General features: G+C 38.8%; 1 protein-coding gene across 2 annotated transcripts; it reads right to left on the bottom strand.

Annotated features, from left to right (window-relative positions):
• Window positions 1-12,087: 12,087 nt before the first annotated feature.
• Window positions 12,088-21,319, bottom strand: cacng1a (calcium channel, voltage-dependent, gamma subunit 1a). 2 transcript variants are annotated; one of them, XM_081380152.1, is made up of 5 exons: window positions 20,934-21,319; window positions 15,105-15,179; window positions 14,607-14,744; window positions 14,192-14,437; window positions 12,088-13,920 (listed from the first exon to the last, which is right to left on the bottom strand). In XM_081380152.1, the coding sequence occupies exons 1-4, from the start codon at window positions 21,166-21,168 to the stop codon at window positions 14,208-14,210; spliced, it is 678 nt and encodes a 225-aa protein (XP_081236278.1). In that variant the 5' UTR covers window positions 21,169-21,319; the 3' UTR covers window positions 12,088-13,920; window positions 14,192-14,207. The 2 variants fall into 2 exon arrangements, with proteins under 2 accessions (XP_081236278.1, XP_081236277.1); XM_081380151.1 differs by having other exon boundaries at window positions 12,088-14,437.

Raw genomic sequence — 21,319 nt, 5'->3', positions numbered from 1 at the left:
TCCAGAGGATGCCCTCTCCCAGCTCCAAGACTGCTTTTCAACCACGGAGTGGCGTCTATTTGAGAACCTTGATGTGGAGGAGTATACAGAGTCTGTCCTATCCTACATCACATTCTGTACTGAAAATGTCACCGTCACTAAACGGATCAGGGTCTTCCCAAACGTGAAACCCTGGATGACAAGTGAGGTGCGGCTCCTTATCAGGGATCGCAACACAGCATTCAGGTCAGGGGATAGGGCACAGTACAGCTCAGCCAGAGCTAACCTAAGGAATGGCATTAGGGCTGCTAAGGTAGCATACAAAAGGAAAATAGAGGGATACATCATGGACAACAACCCACGTCAAGTGTGGCAGGGATTACAACACATCTCCAACTACAAGGGCCACAACATCACATCTAACAACCCTGATGCAAAAAATGGCAGAGGAATTAAACAGTTTCTTTGCCCGGTTTGAGGTGAATGGTCAATCAGCTTCTCCCCCAGCCTTCACCAGCACCTCTCTATCCCTCCAGGAACATCAGGTGAGGAGAGCAATAAGTGAAGTGAACCCGAGGAAGGCGGCTGGACCCGACGGAGTACCAGGGAAAGTACTCAGGGCATGTGCAGACCAACTAGCGGGGATTTTCACCGAGATCTTCAACATTTCTCTGACCCGAGCCATCGTCCCATCTTGCTGGAAATCCGCACCATCATCCCAGTTGCAAAAACATCAGCACGGAAAAGCCTGAATGACTTTAGGCCCATCGCACTAACATCACTGGTAATGAAGTGTTTGGAAAGGCTGGTTGCCCAGCACATCAAGGCCTGTCTCCCACCATCATTTGACCCTCACCAGTTTGCCTATAGGGCAAACCGCTCTACTGAGGATGCTATTGCCATCACCCTCCATGCAACGCTGAGCCACCTCGAACACTCAGGCAGCTATGCAAGACTACTCTTCATAGATTTCAGCTCAGCCTTCAACACTATAATCCCGAACATTCTGATTAAAAATCTCTTGGGCTGATCACTTACAAAGCACTAAATGGTTTAGCTCCGCAGTACTTGAGCGAGCTCTTAATGCATTATAGTCCTTCACTTCTATTGCGATCTCAAAATTCCGGCCAGTTGATAATACCTAGAATATCAAAATCGACTGCTGGCGGTAGATCCTTTTTCTATTTAGCACCAAAACTTTGGAACAGTCTTCCTAACATTGTCCGGGAAGCAGACACACTCTGTCAATTCAAAGCAAGATTAAAGACACATCTCTTTGACCTAGCATTCACATAATACATTATAGACTTCTATAATTGAATAATTCAACTAGTCTCTCCCTATGGAGGATCCCTTTACCACTCTACAGATAAAGCATTGTTGGGAAACTCAATTCGCGTATCTACCCCGATTTGATAAAATAAAATAAAATTCTGTATAAAAAATTATAAGGAAACACCAGTACTTTGTTTAGGCTTGGTTTGTAGGGAATTCCAAACCTGCGCACATATATTCAAATGCACATAACTATAGAACCAATTCTTAATGCGCATGTGAATGCCATCAGCGTTTCTCACAGGTTTGCGTTTAAAGTCTGTGTAGAGAGAATGGTGTCGTCTTAGCGGCCCCAAATTTAATAACAAATGATCGTTGCGACGGAAGCGAATCAATCAAAACTGACTTTAGCTGGAAAATAACTTTATTAAAGAACCGCTATAAAGCCAAACCAATCTCTGTTACCTTAAATTATACGTTTATCTCTGAAAAGCTGCTTTGAAACAATCTACATTGTTAAAAGCGCTATATAAATGAAGATGACTTGACTTGACTTGACATTATACACCCTGCTCACCTCCTGTTCAACCTGCTTCCCTCTGGCAGGCGCTATAGGTCAATGGAAGCTTGCAACTGCTAGATTAACAAATAGTTTTTTCCCCTGGGCAATATGTTCACTGAATAAACAATAACCCTGTGAAATATCATATTACCTTTCTATGTGGTTTACGTGGTTTCTTCCACGTAACCAAGGCACGTAGGCATCGCTGCGTGACCTTGATCATGCGAAACGGATTTCCCCTCGAAGAAAACCCCTTGGTCCTGAGCAACCACTGCAGGGGTCTCATGTACAGAAGGCCAAAAGTGATTACGTTGGACGCAGCTGCCATGAGACCCAACAGTCTCTGAAACTGTTTCACAGTGAGTGACTGGCCTAGTTTTATCCCATTTACGGCTGTGAGAATCAAAGAAATACATGCCAGTGACAATTGTGCCCGCATCGTTGTTGAATTCCATACCACACCTAGAAAAGTGGTCCTCTGAGATGGGAGGAGCACACTCTTCTTGGCGTTGAGCCTCAACCCCAACATCTTCATGTGAGACAGAACGACATCTCAATGCCAAACTGCCATCTGCTCAGACTGAGCTAAAATCAACCAATCGTCGATATAATTCACCACGCGGATGCCCTGGAGTCTCAGGGGAGCCATGCATTTCGTAAAGGTGCGGGGTGATAATCCTAGGCCGAACGGAAGAACACGATATTGGTATGCTTCACCCCTGAAAGCGAACCTCAGGAACTTCCTGTGATGAGGATGGATGGATACATGGAAGTAAGCGTCCTTCAAGTCTATTTAAACAAACCAGTCCTCGGACTATACCTGTGACACAATCTGTTTGAGCGTAAGCATCTTGAGCTTTAGTTTCTGGATCCTGCTGTTTAGTTGACGCAGATCTAGAATAGGACGCAACCCCCCATCCTTTTTTGGAACAATGAAGTAACGGCTGTAAAACCCTGACTCCCTGCTGGGAGGAGGAACCCTTTCTATAGCCTCCTTTCATAGAAGAGTCAGTACTTCCTGCTCCATAACCAGAGCCTGCTCAGGGTCCACCACCTTAGGGAGGACCCCTAGAAATCTGGGCAGACGAGAACCGAACTGAATTCTGTAACCCTTTTCTATTATATGCAGGACCCAATGAGATATATTTGGCAGTAGTTTCCATGCTGCCAGAACTTCTACTAAGGGAACCAGTCTCTCGAGACTGGCTTTGGATTTGGTCAAACAGTCAATTCGGTGCCCTGAAGCAGCGAACCGGCAGAGAACAACCAAACTGACGGTTCTACGACCCTCCTCGGAGGATCGTTTGGGGACGCTAACACCTCGGTGCCCTGAAATAGCGAACCGGCAGGAAACAACCGAACTGGCAGCACTGCGACCCTCCTCAGAGAGTCGCCCCCCAGAGGGTCACTGAGGAGAAATGGTTTCTCAAAACCCTCGCTCCCCAGAGGGGACCACCCTCAGAAGCCTGATATCCTTGGCGTCAGGACTTCTTCTTTGTCAAAGCTTTCTTCGAAATGATGACAGTCCTCAGATCTTGCCTACCTCTAACTGGCTTTGACTGCGACCGCCACCCAGGCCCCCCTGATTGTGGAGGAGCCCAAAAAACGCTTTGTTTTTGCTGCACTCTGTGCTGCGAGGAGCTTGTAGTCGGCTGAGACTGCTCCCGCCCAGCAGTCTCAGGGACATTAGATTGGCGAGGAAGAAACCTCTGGAACGCCTGCTGATTGTTTCTTTGTCTCTTGAAATCTATCGACGACACAATTTATAGCATCACCGAAAAGACTTGAAGGTGAAAGCGGTGCGTCCAGAAGAACAGATCTGTCTCTATCCTTTATGTCAGATAAATTTAACCATAAATGTCACTCCGTGACCACCAGGGCTGCCATAGAATGGCCTATTGATTTGGCCGTCTCCTTGGTGGCCCAGAGAGACAGATCTGAGACAAATTCTCGAATAGCGTCAGTCTCATATCAGCCTGGTATGCTTGCAAAATAGACATGGTATGCAAGCATGCCGCAGCCTGACCTGCTGCCGCATAAGCTTTACCCACCAGAGCTGAAGTGGCTTTTAATGGCTTGGTGGGTAACAACGAAATAAGATTGCATGATTTATCAGATGCACGTAAAATTGTAGTTTGTGTTCATTACTATAGCAACAGTGGGATCCCAGCACATTTTCAGTAGAACGAAAAAGAGTATTTTATTTAAGATGTTAACCTGTACCCCACTTTTTACTGGCACTTTTCTATTCATACTGTTTTAATTCCTAATTTCTTTGATCGGACCTCTCACTTACCCTTCTTTGCTTTTGCGTGGACTTACTTTTCAAAATTAGTAATAAAACAAGTGATGTTAAGTGATATTAACATTAACCACTTTGCTCTCTCAGACAACAATGTTAAATGTTAATTCATTTAAAGACTTACAGTGATAAAAATTATAGGTTAAGCTTATCATTTTCACCTTTTCTTTTTCCGCTCTGCACCCCATACTGCTTCCCACTTAGGGATGGGTATCGTTAAGGTTTTAACGGTATTACTACTCTTACCGATACTCCTTATCGATCCGGTACTTTAACGGTATTCTTATCGGTTCTTTTTGTTATATTAAAAAAAAGGAAAAAAAAAATTTAGAACATAATTAATATTGCTTTATATTTTGAAATGTAAAATAAATATCTATAGCAAAAGAAAAAGCAATGCTTTAACAAAACAAATAAAACATGTATGTTATGCAGAAGGGTGCAGGCTTTTGTGTTTTATATACAGAAGACATAGGACACCAAAAACAAAGTACAAACACATGGTCAAACAAAAAAAAAGTATACAATAAAACAAATATACAAATTATATACCCAGTGCTTTAATTTCAGTAATGTCTACTGACATTACTGTTCAGGAGTAATATGGGCTAAAAAGACATCTAATAAAGTCAGATGTAAAATAACACTGCATAGTTTATCATAGATAGATTGAAGCTTATAAAAGCCAAAATTATTCATTCAAGAGCTGCGACTGATTTTCTCTTTGCCTTTTGTTGTTTGATTCACATTAATGGAGCAATCGTCAGCAGGATTAGACTGCTGCCTCTTTAAGACCAAATGCAGATCTAATCATTATTATGCATCATATTTTCTCCCAACTATTTACGCAGATTTAAGACATAAACTGTGTTTAAGTGAATAAACTGTTTAAGTGTATCTCCAAGACGGCCATTTTGATATATTTTTGTGTATATTTGATCGTTTAGATGCGCACACGAAGCCCAAAATATACGTTGCTTGTCTCGTTGCGGTGTGTTTCGGAGCGCGCGCCGCATTTGGAACAGCGTCTCTTGCTCAGTTTTGGTACTTTTAATAGCCTTTTATTATCAAAGTACGCGTCCCGCAGTTTAGCAACAGTATAGACTACATTTTACAACAATCACCGATCGTGCAGATTCTAACGTTAAGTTTGGGTTTTAGGGAGAAATGACAGCGCACCGCTGTGAGGGGAAGGAAGTTGCGCTAAACAGAATGAATGCGGTTTTAGTTTTTAATGGTTATACCTCAAATATCTTTTTTATAATCATTGGAAGCCAAAATCTAAATCTAAAATAAAATTAGTTTAATATCAAAGATCTAAGTGTAGCCTAACCGTTTGAATGTTTAGTTCTGTCCTCATCGTCACTCATTAAGCAGGGCTGTTGTGTTGTGCGCACCGTCGCTCCGCGTGAAAGATCTCTCTCTCTCTCTCTCTCTCTCTCTCTCTCTCTCTCTCTCTCTCTCTCTCTCTCTCTTAGCAAAAATGCATCACAGTCAAATGGTTTAATATTATTATGTATAGAAGTGGCTGGCGAGATTAAATTTGCAAGATAATCATTTCTTAATAGCAATAGCACTTTCTTAATTTCTCCAGTACCGACAGCAGAACCGATAACGTCCGAGCGTATCGATCCAGCGGTATTTCAAAATTCAGCACCGGGGCCCGTTTAATACCGGGTTTCGGTACCCATCCCTATTCCCACTTCTAACCATTTTGGTCATGGGACAGACTTAAGGCCCTAACGTCGGAGGGTGAGTGGCAAAATTTAATTTTGAACTCATTTGAAATGCTAAACAAAAGTTAAATCAAAATGTTTCTTTTCACAATTTGTTTTTAACAAATAATGTTTGATTATTTATAAAGCTTTATTAAAGTAGATTTTCAAAGAATGATTTTGGCACAATGGTGCCCCCCTCCCGTGTGGCGCCCCATGCACTACATTTACTGCAAACCCCATTTTTGTGCCACTGCAAACCCCTCCAGCAGGAAATGGATATCACCTCATCATACGGTGCCCGTCTCCCTTCGGTCCCCTCAGGGGGATGTTCTGCCAACCACACCACCTTGTGTGCTTTGGAGCGCAGCGGTCTCTTCAGTGAGTTCTAGTCTCAGTGTCCGCCCGGAATCGTTGCGACTCTGAGGGGTCAGTTCAGTTGTTTCCTGCCGGTCATCCATTTCAAGGCACCGGATTGGCTACTAGATTTCAGTCTCGAGAGGCTGGTTCCTGTCTCAGCCGAAGTCTTCTTGGGGTAAGACGGATCTACGAACCATCATTATCTCAAAGAAGGCCTGGTGCCAGACCTCTGAGGGCAGTCCCCTCCAGGGGAAGTGCTCAACACCTTCGGTGCCCTCAGGGGGCCGTTCTGCCAACCCCACCACCTTGTGTGCTTCGGGGCGAAGCGGTCTCCAGCAGTCTCTCAAGTTGGGTTGAGATGCTAGAGACCAGTCTCGAGAGGCTGGTTCCTTTTAATAGTCTTAGCTGAAGTCTTCTCAGTGTAAGACGGATCTGAAGACCATAGATATCTCGAAGAAGACTTCGGGAAAGAGGTCCTGACGCCAATAAAAATGTGTTCCTCCTCCCGACAGAGAGTCTGAGTTTTACAGACAGTATTTTATAGTTCCGAGGAAGAATTTGGTGTTGCACCTAATTCTAGATATGAAAGCCTTAGCGTAAGTTCTGCCAGGAAGACTCAATCAGCGCGTCACGTATTACCTCACTTCTAACCAATCATGTGCTAACACTCGCAGTATAAAATATTGGTACATATATTTGTCTGAGTTCGCAGATGCTGACGCTGCCAATTACCTCCATCTTCCCCAACCACCACCAAGATGGTACCTTCCCCTTCATTCTCCCCACCACCACCAGGATGGTCCCTTCCTTTACCTCCATGGGGTCGGCTGCACCCCTGCCTTAGTCTTCAGGCAGGATATGCAGCTTCCGCTACCCTCACATTGCGCGCTAAGGACGGGGCCTACGCCAAAGAACTTAATAAATTTATGCTTGCTGAGCTGTTAATAAATATACGCTTGTTATATCATTTTATCGCCCGGGTCTTTCTGGTAGAACTGTATGCTGAGGCAAATTGTGACACAATCAGATTTGAGGATTGGTTTGTCAATTCTTTTGAGTGTAAAGCAAAAGAGATGACGTCACGTTTTAAGGAACGGGGTTATAAAAACACAACTCTCCATAAAGCATATAGCAGGGCCAAATCTGCAAATAGGGTATCACTTCTTCAAAGAAACCTAAATAAGCCAACAAAAGATAGACCCATTTTTGTTACCACGTATAGTACAGAGGCAGACCAAATTAAGAGAATAATTAGAAAAAATTGGGGTATTATTGAAAGCGATGAGATGCTTGGCCAGCTGTTTCCTGAGCCACCTCTGGTAGCTTTCAGGAGATGTCCTACTATTCGAGATAAACTGGTCCGGAGCCATTTGAAACCAGAAGGCCAATATACGTGGTTGGGATCTAAACCCAAAGGGTCTTATAAATGTCAACACTGCAATCATTGTACAAATGTTTTGCAGTCTAAAACCTTTGTTGATACTATTTCCCAAAAACAGTTTACCATTAACCACTTCATAAGCTGTAAAACAATATTTGTTATATATAGACTGGAATGTCCTGAATGTAAAGTGTTTTATATAGGAAGGACAAAGAGGCGCTTACAGGACAGATTGGCTGATTCGCACGGGCAACATGAACTATCCTATGGCGAGACATTACGGGGAACACCACAATAGTGATCCATCGACCGTACAGATCTGTGGAATTGATCATATCCCATTGTCACTAAGGAAAGGAGACAGGCAAAAACTACTAAACCAGAGAGAAAGTTTCTGGATTGATAAACTGCAGGCGACTAGATATCCAGGCCTGAATGAAGAACTTGATCTCAGTGTTTTTCTCTAAAACTACAATTCTAGAAATTTTATTTTATTTTTTATTTATATTTTATGTACTTTGGTGATGCATGTATTATGTAACCTTGGTATGTAGCCACAAATATCCTGTTCTATTAAGTACCAAGGAGGACATCTAGTGGTCTTTCTATAATCCTACAACTTTGAACCTACCTCTGCCAAATGGAGGTTTTTGATTGGTTGTGTGAAGACTTAAGGAAGGTCTCTTGTTTTGTGAAATTGTTGACTCCCTGACGAAGGCTTGTATGCCGAAGCGCGTCAGAGTTTTTAAAGGTTTATGATGACCAAGCCATAAAATAAAGGCTTTTTAATTTTTCTTAAAGAGAGTGCCTTGGAGTTTCCTAATTTGTTCTATAATGTGCAGATCAAATTGAATGTGCAGACCAAATAAATAGATAAATAATTCCCCCAACCCACACACACACACACACACACACACACACACACACAATTTAACAATCTGTACCTTATGGACTTTATGCTTTACAGCTTTATGCCACTAGGTGGGAGTAGAGTATGATTTGGACCGTGTATGAAAAGTGGGACAAGAGAGAGAAAATGAATAAAGGAATGGAGATACTGTATATGTGTACACTTTTATATCCTTATTTTGTGCTTTATCTTTTGCTAAAAGGAAATACTTAACGTAATGGTGATAAAGATGGCTGTGCTTACACCCCGCACTTATTTACAAATTCTAAGTGAGCCCATGATATTTTTAAAAGCATGGCTTAACATGTTTAGAAATTATGTATTGCTTGCAGACATCAATATTCTGGAGGGTTTCCAAGGGTACAGCACAAGCTGGTATTGTATGAATGAGGTGACTATACGCTCACAGAGAGTATTACATGTGAATAAAACCTCAGGAAAGTGGAGACTATTCTGCAGTCTCATATGCTGCAGTATGAAAATTCTCTTGCACTCAAAACTAGTTTTAGTTTTTCCACTCTCGGCATGGTTCTTGTGGCTAAACTGAAATTACAGATTATTATTTAACAGTAATATACTTTTTTCCACTTCTACATCTGTACGAGTCCAACACACCACAGTGACTAATGCTGCCAACTCAACAAAGTGTGTCTTGATGTTCAGCAAGTTCAACATTAATTGCGACAACTGCAATTTGCCATCTGTGATGCCATTTCAGAGGAACTGCATTCTGTCGATCTTAGCAAAGCGAATACAGCTGTTATAACGCATACCATTAGGGACCCTTGCAAGGGAACAACTGATACTCATGAGGGCATTTTCTCTGCATCAGCTACAGAGAGACTCCAGAAATGGTTGTCTTAACCCAGAGAATGTTGCAGCAGTCATATATAATCTCTGCTCATTCTTTGGATTGACAACATGACACACAAAATGTATTCTCAAATATACAAATCTAGTCCAACCTCTTCATGCCTCAATCCAGAAAGACCAAGAATTTTGCCGGTCCAATGTTACGCAAGCTATCACCAGAGGGAAACACCTCAAAGCTCAGCGATAATGCATTTCTGATCATGCTTTACCGCCTATTGTAATTACAGATGCTTGGGATTATGGTATTGGCACAATACTTTTCATGTTTTCATGGAGAGACAGAAAACAGAGAAAGCCATTGCTTTTGCATCACGCTTACTTTCTGAAGCAGAGAGAAAGTATGCAGTCATTGAAAAATATGCATATAGCAACAAGGTCCAAGATTACTTTTTCTTTGTGTCTATAATGCAGGAAAAGGCATTCTTACTCATCAATGCATGAGGCCTGAAGTACATCTTTATTCAAACACACAGAATACAAAAAATAGAAATTAAATTCCTTTAAATTCCTAAAGCTTATAATCATCTGATAGCCAAGGTTCCAGTTTCACTTAAATCGTACATGTCTTAAAATGCCTGTATCTGGACTCCTCACTGGCCTTCCCAAAAAGACCATAAGACAGTTGCAGCTCATACTGCCAGGATTCTGAGCAGAACCAGAAAATATGAACATATCACACCAGTCTTCAGGTCTTTACATTGGCTTCCAGTAACATTTAGGATTGATGTTAAAGTATTATTACTGGTATATAAATCACTCAGTGGCCTAGGACCTCAATACATTGCAGATATGCTCACTAAATATAAACCACATATAAACAGATAACTCAGATCATTAGGATCACATCAGCTAGAAATACCAAGGGTTCACTCTAAGCATGGTGAGTCTGCTTTTAGCTACTATGCCAGCCGCAGCTGGAACCACCTTTCAGAAGAGATCAGATGTGCAATCCACATTGGAAAATCTCACAGTAAAACAAGCAGCTGTGCAAAATATGATTCACCAGTTTTTTGCCAGATGAGAAGTTTATTTATGAGAAGTTTATTTATGTATAATCTTATTACTCTTTTCATTCTTTTTATAACTGTATCCACTGTATGTCCGACTGATTGCACAGTATTCCTCCTTTTGATTCTAAACTGAACTCAAACGGCACAAAGAATTGGGTAAGAGACAAACATAACTTAATTGGGGAACTTGAGAGATGAAACCATGCTGATGACCTGGGTCTGTGGTGGAGTAGTGAGTCTGATGTGTAATTAGAGTCCTAGAGCTCCTCCTGTCCGATTTTAGGGGAAAATCTGGTCCATCGGAGACGTCCAATAGATTTCTTAGGCGCCGAAATAACACCACAGACACAGTTTAATCACCATGGGAAAATCTCAGAGTAAAACTGGGAGTGGTGGAAAAATATGATAAACCAGTGTTTAGTGAGATGAGAAATGATACTGAATCTATGTATCATCTTTTTACTCTTTTAATTCATTTTATAACTGTATCATACATCTCTTTTAATTTCTAAAAACTGTTTTAATTTTCCTTGATTTTATTTTGCGATTATTTTAATTCCTTTCTATAAAGCACTTTGAATTGCCATAGTGTATGAAATGTGCTATATAAATAAACTTGCCTTGCCTTGGCCTTATAGTGTCAAGACAGACACACAAATTGGACTCCTTATAACATTGTAGATTTCATTTAATTCGTATTATTAATTATTTTTTGAGTCTCTTTACATTGATTTGTGGATCATAATCTATTTATTTTAAAATAGGCAAGGAATCAAACTCAATATTGTACATCCCTAGCATCCTTATCACTCATTAATAATCCATGCACTGTGTTTAAACATGGGAGAGATCTGGATGTTGTGCAGCTAATTTGAAATAAACATGGCTAAAGATGTTCTTATACTGTAGCCTAACAACAACCACCAATGAAAATTGCCACTTTAAAAGTATAATTATATTTTAATTTAAATTAAATGATGGCTGTGTCTGTAGGCTATAATGGAATGATAATGTGTGTAGGTTTTGTCAATTGAGGTAATCTTCAAGCTCTAAAGTAGGAGTGTTGAAACCTACTCCTGGACGACCACTGTCCTGCAGTGTTTAGCTCCAACCCCAATTAAACATACATGAACCAGCTAATCAAGGTCTTACTAGGCATACTAGAAACTTCCAGGCAGGTGTGTTGAGGCAAGTTGGAGCTCAACTCTGCATGACAGTGGCCCTCCAGGACAGAGTTTGGACACCCCTGTGTTAAAGGTACAGTCTGCTTCTTTACCTACTTCAGCATTGTCCATCTGGCATCCTGCAAGCTTAAAAGGAACCCAGAAATGATTTCTCTAGAGTCTTGATGTCTCTATCCAATAAATTCCCTGAGGTGTTACATAAAAATATAACAGCAGTACCCTTGAAAAGATATATCTGCAGCTGAGACAACTGATGTGGTGCATTGTGCATCTCTCATGAGAATGAATGATCTCGCATTCATAACCAGAGGCCCATTTCAAACAAACAGTCGGAGATCCCTCCACCATCCACCTCCATACATTAAATTCATACAGTGGTATATAAACATTACAAATAATTAGAAACCTGAATATCAAAACCTCTGGTGCATGGTGTAAATTAAATCAATGTTGTGACTCTAAATCTTATTTAGGCCATTTTTTTTATGAATCACACAATAACAGAGGCAAAATAAATGTTGGCATGAACACAGGAGTTAGCCTATTCTTTTTTATTAGAAATACATGGCATATGGGTGTAATATCAGAAATACATAAATTCTGTTGGGTAGCATAACATGATCCAAATATCCATGGCCTCTTGCTCTGCATGCAAACAACATCAAAATGAATAAATACAAAGTATTCACGGTGACATTGCATTTTTAAGTATCTGCTTCAGTAAATGACTTTTAAAGACTTTTAACTGCCACCACAAACAGAAAAACACCAAGATTTTTTTTATTTATTATTATTATTATTATTATATTGTTGGTCTTTATTATAGATATGACATGAAGGGAGAGGAGAGGAGAGAGGGGAACATGATCAGGAATCAGTGACTTGAACTTGGGTTACCCAAAAGGATGTATTACTAGATGTTGGAGCGCTGCCCACAAGGCTATGGCTCCAAAACCACATTGGTGTTTGTTTAGGCAGTGTGACTGTGACAGTGACAGTGATCCCCACATTCAAAATCCAGCAGACAACTTTATAATAAGACCTAATAAGCAAATTAGCAAATTAGAATGTTCTGTAAAAAATTTAATTAATGTCACAAAGCCTTGTGAATTAAAATTTGTAGTTAATATATTAATTAATGTTAATATATGTTTTAATCATACTGGGCATCTCTCTCTCTCTCTCTCTCTCTCTCTCTCTCTCTCTCTCTCTCTCTCTCTCTCTTTCTCTCTCTCTCTCTCTCTATATATATATTATATATATAGAGAGAGAGAGAAATTTGAAACAAATTTTACACAATCTCATAAATCTATCCGAACACCTATCCATTTCAAGCATGTAAACACAGTTTGTGGGTGCATTTCAGGAAGCTGTAGACTTGGAAAGTCTAAGAGTAATTTTACTCCTTCACATAAGGGTGAAATTGATGCCATTTTTCTTTGCACCTGCAAGATCTGACAATATTCCAAAATGTCTGGCCAATCATTCATTAAAGGTGGTATCAGTGATTTCAGGCCCAAAAATATTTTTATCACATTAATCTAATCTTTCCTAACTATCCGCTAGCTGCCCGCCCCATCAGCATGCCGTCAAAAAAAAACGCGTCTCTGTAGGCAGCCTAGGCTCTGAGATCTGCACACAAAAACAAATGGTTTAGCCAAACACTCAAAACCAAAACAAATAGTGTTCCAACCAATCACCGACAGGGGGAGGGTGTTGTGAGGTTTTGTGATCATGCACGGCTGCACGCGAAGTCAGAGCTGAAGAAAAAGCTGGCTCAAAACCTCACAACACCCTCCCCCTGTCGGTGATTGGTTGGAACACTATTTGTTTTGGTTTTGAGTGTTTGGCTAAACCATTTGTTTTTGTGTGCAGATCTCAGAGCCTAGGCTGCCTACAGAGACGCGTTTTTTTTGACGGCATGCTTATGGGGCGGGCAGCTAGCGGATCGTTAGGAAAGATTAGATGAATGTGATAAAAATATTTTTGGGCCTGAAATCACTGATACCACCTTTAAGCACAGCAGACCAAACATTTACATTCTGCTCAGGGCAGTTGAGAGCAACTCTGTACCCAAGGCAAAAGATAATTATTGTTAAAATTATTATTAAAATTAGATTTACACAAAACTAAAGCAGCATTAACACATCTGAAAAAAAAATGCTTTCTGGAGCAAAATTTTGTGGCATTACACACCACTGAATATTGAGATTTATTATTTTCTTAATACTCCCCATCTGCAAATTAGTGCAGATGAACTTTCCAAATACATCATCTTTCAAATATGTTAACCAGGTGTTAATAAACACTTCAGCCCTTGCAATCACAATTGTTCTCCAACCCTTCTCCATTTAAACCATTCCAGTGTCCTAAACAGACATACAGGGAAAGTTTATGTACAGAATTGTTACACAAAAATTCCAGTTTCATAAAGACAGCTGCACTCTTCATATTACATTTAAAGATTTTACACTTTATGGTGTTGAAATGTTACGTATATATAGAAATTTAATACTATAAAGTAGCTTGGCTACTTGCTGGCATGATTTTGGTCTTACACACCTATATTGTTCAGTGCCAGTCAAGTTGATCTCACTTTGTATCAAAGAAGTCTAAGTATATTGTGAGCCAATGATTTACCTGCTGCGTTATTGCTCTACATCTGTTCAGGCTCAGCGTCCGTGCAGGTTTCCCATGGATTTCTTGGTATCTGTGGCATGGAGACGAGCAGTAGACCAATTCCACTGAGGAGAAGCAGGACAAAACCCGTGCATGCACAAGCAAAAGACCAAGAATAGTAATACTCGATCCAGATAGTTTCCTCGCTTTCTATCATCCTTTTGACTGACTGCCGCATTACCTCTACTGAGATGATGGCACACAGACCTGAGTACAAAAATATGAAAAGATATTATTAAAGATTTCTCTATAGCTTTTCCATGAATGTAAAAAAAGTTGTGGAATCTAGAAAATGAATGTTTATCTTTCTGGCTGTCTGTCTATAGTTTTGTTTCAGGTAAGGCAAATGAAGCTGTGATTAGATGTTCCATCTTACCAGCAAAAGCAAAGAACATGCCAGCAGGCTTGTACAGATAGTCCTTTCCCTTTCTGAGGGAACCCAACACACACAATGTGCCCAGAATCATGAAGAGCAGACTGAAGAGGGCTATGGCTGCTGCTGAGATGTTGTATTCTGAGTAGAGAAATCAGAAAGAGGACCATGTCTATTTTAAAGTATGACAGTGAATCAAATGTCAATGACAATGACTCTCAAATATGATATGACTCATGCTTCAGAACTATTTCCCTAGATGCCTCTATAAAAAGTTTCTATATTCTGCACACTCTTGTATTTCCTCCAAAAACAGGGTAACTGTCCACTATGACTCTTCCACTGTGATTCTTTCTTATTTCATCCTTCATTATATGTTCCTTCCACTGCTTCACCCTTACAGCACATGCCGCAGAAGAAAATAATGGTGCACAAAAGCATTCTCCAACCAATACAGTATAAAGTCAGTCCAGGCTTGAATTGATTTGACTATGAACTTACCTCTCTGAGTTTTAACTTCAAAGATTTCAGAATCTTCCCCTGGTGTGAAGTGTCTGAAGTAAGAGCAGTTGATTTCTGAGAGAGAAAAAAATTGATTTAAATTATACATTTGAATGAAACCCCATATAAGAATGTTCAAGGGGAAATGTATTTTCCTTTCGCTGGCTACTATTGATGATATGTGACCTTGGACCACAAAACCAGTCACATGGATCCATTTTTTGAAATTGAGATGTATACATCACACTAAAGCTGAATAAATAAGCTTTCCATTGATGTATGGTTTGTTAGGATAGGACAATATTTGGCCGAGATACAACTATTGAAAATCTGGAATCTGAGGGTGCAAAATAATCGAAACATTGAGAAAAATCACCTTTAAAAGTTATCTATCTTATCTAAAAGATAAAGTCTAAAATATCTTATCTAAAATATCTACATGGAACATCTTTACTTAATATCCTAATGATTTTTGGCATAAAAGTAAAAGCGATAATTTTGACCCATACAATGTATTGTTGGCTATTGCCACAAATATACCCGTGCGACTTGTGACTGGTTTTGTGATCCAGGGTCACATATGTGTATTATAGGCTAAGACTGAGTTTATTCATACCCTCACAATAATTCTTGTGAGTTGCCTGTTGCCTTAAGTGTCAACTGCAAAGGTTTTTTTTTTTTTTTTTTTTTTTCACGAGCAGCTAAATATATATGTTGAGTTATTTTGACAACTGTAAACGACTCAGAGTTGGCTTCATGAGGCTGCTAGAATGACAAAGAATGTCGAATCAAAGCATAGCAATATTAGCTTCTGCCTAATGTATTCAATCACTATTTGAAAAAGGGGAAAACTATTGCAACCCGGTGTTGTTTACCTGGAATTGCATTGTTTTATTTACAGAAATGACTGATGAGGTCTGGTTTCACAACTATATTGCTATAGTTCTGAGTTGCATGTAGAGCTACCCTTTCATTGAGTGCCAAATATACAAGCAGTATTAAATGAATCATGTGCCTTGTATTCATGCAATGTCTGGCAATGAAGTTGAGTGGCTAAAAACTGCCTCTCAGAAGCATAAATGTCCAAGATAATTTATGTCTATAGTTTTTTAATATGACAGAACAAATTTGATACTACAATGTTGCAGTCTCATTCCTAATATTCATTACATACTCCCTGAAACTGTCATGGATCTATGTTAAAAGTAATGGACTGTATAATGCCATGTCATACAGCAGATGTGATTGGATCCAAAGTAATTCTGTAATTTTAAGTCAAATCCACCTGTCTGTTGTTAGTGACACCAAATCTTGATATGTTCTCAAAAGCATGTGACTGTTACCATAAGTTTTAATAATTTTAATGATATGGGCCACAGTCGGAGGGGTATTATTTGAGGGTCAATATGTATACCGTTCTCTCAGATGTGACCGTCAGTCACAGAAATGGAATTGTACCACTCTTAAATTAAGAGTGTCTCCCATCTTGGGACAGCTGACTATTTACACAGCCTAATTATAGATTTTACCAGTCACACACGTACTCACACAGCTGGGTATGTTTTGTCATGTGTTAAAAACAATCAATTGGTTAAATTCAACCTCATTTTATAGACTTTATGTTTGACCAATTTTTTATCATTTGGAAACATGTCTTAAATGGATTTGAAATCAAGCAAAGTTCAGGGTCAAAATTATTTTTCAGAATGTCTATTTACACAAATTAGCCTTGCTGACAAAATATATTTGCACTACATCCACCCACCATTTTCTGGTTGAGACAACAAAATTGAAAAAGAAACTGAAGCAGTGAATAGTAAGGATAGTGAATATAGATTTTGACAAGACTGAAATCAATCCACCATCCCCGTTGCATATCGGCTCAGAGAGGCTGAATAAAAAATAAATTAAATTAAATTAAATCGCAAAACAAACCTGTCTTGTAACGGTGAAAGAGTAAAGATAGTGGACAAAGCTTTTTACATGACCAACGCAAGTTCGAATCGACCTTTCTCATACTTTCTTCCTTTTCCCATCATATCTCAGCTCGGAGAAGCATTTATATTAAGTAAAATTTAAGAAAAGTGAAAATAAAGTGCCTAATTGGTAATAGGATTGATTTTATTCTCCTCTAAACCACTAGATGGCACAAAAACATGCCGCAGGACTTTCCTAAACATCCGCTTTTCAAGATGCCTGTGGAAATCCTTGATGCGATTGTGGGCAGCAGGGCAAAGTTGATTCTGTGCTAAATTGATATTTAACGTTCTTTAAAATGTTTTATATTTAACATTCTTTAAAATGTTGTAGATGTAAGTAGCAAATGAGAATCACTAAAAATTATTGCAAAAAGGCGCCCCTGCTGTTGGGGCGAAAGGCACAATAATTAACATGATAACAAAATAGCTGGCTGACTTTTCCATTTGTTGACATGACATGGTTAGATTGAGATGGTAAATATCAAATATCAAAGTTATAATGAAACCATCATTGTGGCAAGCAGGAGGAGGCCGAGGACAGTGAGTGAGCAGCACGAGGCGTGATTGATGAGCGACACCTGCGCGACGCACCGGTCTCGTATCTCACGGAGGAGCGGAAGCATAAAGGGAGAGCGACGACAGTGGAGATCTGGAGAGGACAGGCCTGAACTTGTGTTGTGTTTTGTTTTATTGTGACAGCAGTCATCCGTGCGGGGCTTCTGTCTTTTACTTTCGTTTTGTATTTGTATCATAAAGATGTGTTTGAATGTTTGCCGGTTCCCGCCTCTTTCTTCCCACAACATTTAACCTTGTTACAATCATATTTAAAAATATGATATTAATCATATCATATAATAAAATATCCTATTTATTTATTACGACTGTAAAGCTATATTATTTTATTATGGGATCTCACTCAATACTTGCAGAATTTTTACTTTTTTTATAATTTTGTTTCTGTATTTTTAAAATGAACATAATTTAATGATAGTATATTTATTGAACAAAAAGGAATTATTTTATCTATCAAAATAAACAGAAAATAGTACAAACTTTGATAAAGTGACTGTTTTGAACCACGTGTGTGGGGTAAAAGGCCAAACCACTTTTATGATTTATTTTTACGCAAAATCAGTTGCTCCATAAATTGTCAATAAAAACATACATATTTTTTCTGTAATCATACACTATGGGAATAGTGAAAAGCACAATTTTCTTAAGGTGTGCCTTTAGCCCCATTGTACCCAACTGTCCATGTCTAATGCAGTGGCGGCTGGTGCTAAAATTTTTTGGGGGGGCACAACAAACTGAATTTTTAATTCAGGACTGAATGTAGGCTTATTGTTAAATAACAATTTAACAGTGATAATAATGTAGCTATCATAAGCCTAAAGTTTAGCTAAAACTTCAGCCGGTAGGGTTGGGAAATAGCCAATTGCCAAATAAATCTGAATTTTTGGGCTAAATGGCATAAATGGTATAATCTGAGTATTTAATTATTATTTTTCTATTTGAATAAAAAAAACCTGTATTTTTTTTTTAATATTTAATATCCTGATCGATATTGTCCTACAAACAATGTTTATATTGAAGGTTATAAAAACAAACATAGTGCAACCTTGCTGTCTATCTGCAGTCTATCCAAAAAAGGGGTCAAATGAATCACATTACATTCTAACATTGCAACATTACAATCTAAAAACAAAATAATGTTTTTTAAAGAAGTAGTTAAATTTTCTAAACCAAAAAAAAAAAAGCTAATATCATAAAAATACACAGGTAGGTTTGAAATTATCTAGCACATTTATGTTCACCAACAACAACAACAAATATTCAACAACAAATGTTTTAGCTAAATATATTTATAATTTAGTGCTAATGTATATTAGTCAGAATAATTGCGCTCAGACTATTCTATTGCGCTCCGTCTGTTCGGCGCGCATGCACGCGGGGGCGCTCGTTCACGGAAGTATAGCTTGCAGAAAGCTCGCCCACTCATGACGGCAAACTGGACTTTCTAACATTTACAGATGGAGAATATGTCCGTGAAATGTAAGTTATGCACTGAGGAAATTATTGGATGTCACTTCAGCTTATGGCTAAATACTAATAGAGGTACATTTGTTTCCACCAATCGCTGCACAAGTTTAAGGTTACGTATGATGACGAAAGCACGTTAGTGCGAGCCCTCCCGGAACCCATAGAGAATGCATTGCAGTGCCTGCAGTTCGAAAAAAAAAATCTTTGAATGTAAGTCTATGGGAAGACTCTGGGCGATTCTCAGCCAGAGTGAAATCGCCCAAAAAGAGGCGGGACTCCACAGAACGTGACTCGGCGCTGATTGGACTATATCCAGAGGCAGAACAACAGTGAGTGACTGCTAGCGTAACTCTGTGGTTGAATGAGATAGTGATAGAAAGTCCCTTTCACACTTAGGTGGTGCGTCGCCCGATCGCCCTAATGAAGAAACCGCCGCTGGTCTAATGTGTAAAGGACTTTATATGCTAGGGAAATGGATATATGTGCCTTTTCATACATTATTTTATAATAATAAAAAAAATGACATTCATTTTATAAAATAAATAAACCAATAAATAAATAATCGTACTTAAAAAAAACAATTGATGTTTGTCAACAAAACAATTTTCAACCAAGTAAAAAACAGACCTTTAGAGCAACATTTTTTAAGATAATGAGTAACAACCCTAATCCTGTGCAGACCTTACATGTCAACCCTAATCCTGTGCAGATCCTGCATAAATCCTGTATAATTATTGTGTTCCAGTAAATAATTAGTTATTCATTTTCATTAATTACATTCACAAACATTGTTACGTAATATCATATAAAACAGATCCTTATTAGGTGATTAATACAAAGAATTAGAAATGTAATTAATTATTTATATTTTTATATTCATATTTATATACTACTTTGGTTACAAAACTGCTTACACTGTGTTGTAAAATAAAAAAAAATCTATTTAATACTTTACAGATCTGAGGGTAGGGACTATATGTACCAAATAAAATAACCAGGTAGTTTAAAAAATAACTTATTGCCTGATCTAATTAGAGACAGACTTCAGTACTTAACTGTGACTGAGTTTTGATGATGGAAAATTCAGCTTCAAGCAATTCACCTTAAACCCTGCACATATACTATGTTCAGGAGTAAAACACATTTTGAGTCCATGTTAAAGGGTTAGTTCACCCAAAAATGAAAATTATGTCAGTAATTACTCACCCTCATGTTGTTCCAACCCCGTAAGACCTTCGTTCATCTTCGGAACACAAATTAAGATATTTTTGATGAAATCTGAGAGCTGATCACTCCTCCATAGGCTTCTAAGGGATTGAAACTTGCTGGCCCAGAAAAGTTATTAAAGAGATCGTTAATATAGTCCAAGTGACTCCAGTGGCTCAATCTTAAGTTTATCAAGCGGCGAGAATACTTTTTGTGCGCAAAAACAAACAAAAATAACGACTCTCAGATTTAATCAAAAATATCTTAATTTGTGTTCCGAAGATGAACGAAGGTCTTACGGGGTTGGAACAACATGAGGGTGAGTAATTACTGACAGAATTTTCATTTTTGGGTGAACTAACCCTCTCCAACATTTAACCTCCGAAGACGTGTTGATTTTAAACCATCGATATTTACTTTCACTAGCTTCCATGCTTTAAAAATAAATATTTATCACCAATTTTCACCTCATTTAGTGCAAGAATACAAAGAAAAATAAAATAAAACTATTAAACAATCATTAAGCAGAGACTTTATAGGATATTGAGCCAGAGATTCAGAAAGGCCTGTTTATCTGATCAACATTTCTCACGTTGTCACTTACCCCCCGGTAAGCTGATAGGTCCACAGCTTTTACCAACAAATTCTTCATCCTCAATATAGATGTATTTCTTACAGAGTCTCCAAAGGCCGAAGTGGGCTGCCTCACATGTTGTGTTTACGTTCTCCACTCGAGGACTCAACACAGCCCAGTGGTCTGTCACCACCGCTGTAAACATGGACACTGAGCCCACCAATATTACAAAAAACAAGATTTTTGTTTTGGTTTCCTTCTTCATTTTGTCCGGTATCCAATGCTAATAGACAAATAAAATGAAAAATGACACGAGAAAAATTCTTTCAGTGAAGTTATCACTGAATATCTGGACAGTGTATAACAGAGACTTGATTCTTAAAGGCTCAGTGCAGAACTGTGCTTGTGCATGGATA

Source organism: Scardinius erythrophthalmus, assembly GCF_964197995.2.
Source record: "Scardinius erythrophthalmus genome assembly, chromosome: 12".
Classification (NCBI taxonomy): Eukaryota; Metazoa; Chordata; class Actinopteri; order Cypriniformes; family Leuciscidae; genus Scardinius; species Scardinius erythrophthalmus.
Note: the sequence above shows the minus strand (reverse complement) of the source record. Positions and strands in the feature narration are given on the sequence as shown.

Coding starts and splice junctions, on each gene's coding strand:
- cacng1a (XM_081380151.1), bottom strand. CDS start 21,168: ATGAAGAAGGAAACCAAAACAAAAATCTTGTTTTTTGTAATATTGGTG. Junction 15,180..20,933: donor ACCTATCAGCTTACCGGGGG/GTAAGTGACAAC, acceptor TTTCTCTCTCAG/AAATCAACTGCTCTTACTTC. Junction 14,745..15,104: donor TGAAGTTAAAACTCAGAGAG/GTAAGTTCATAG, acceptor TTCTCTACTCAG/AATACAACATCTCAGCAGCA.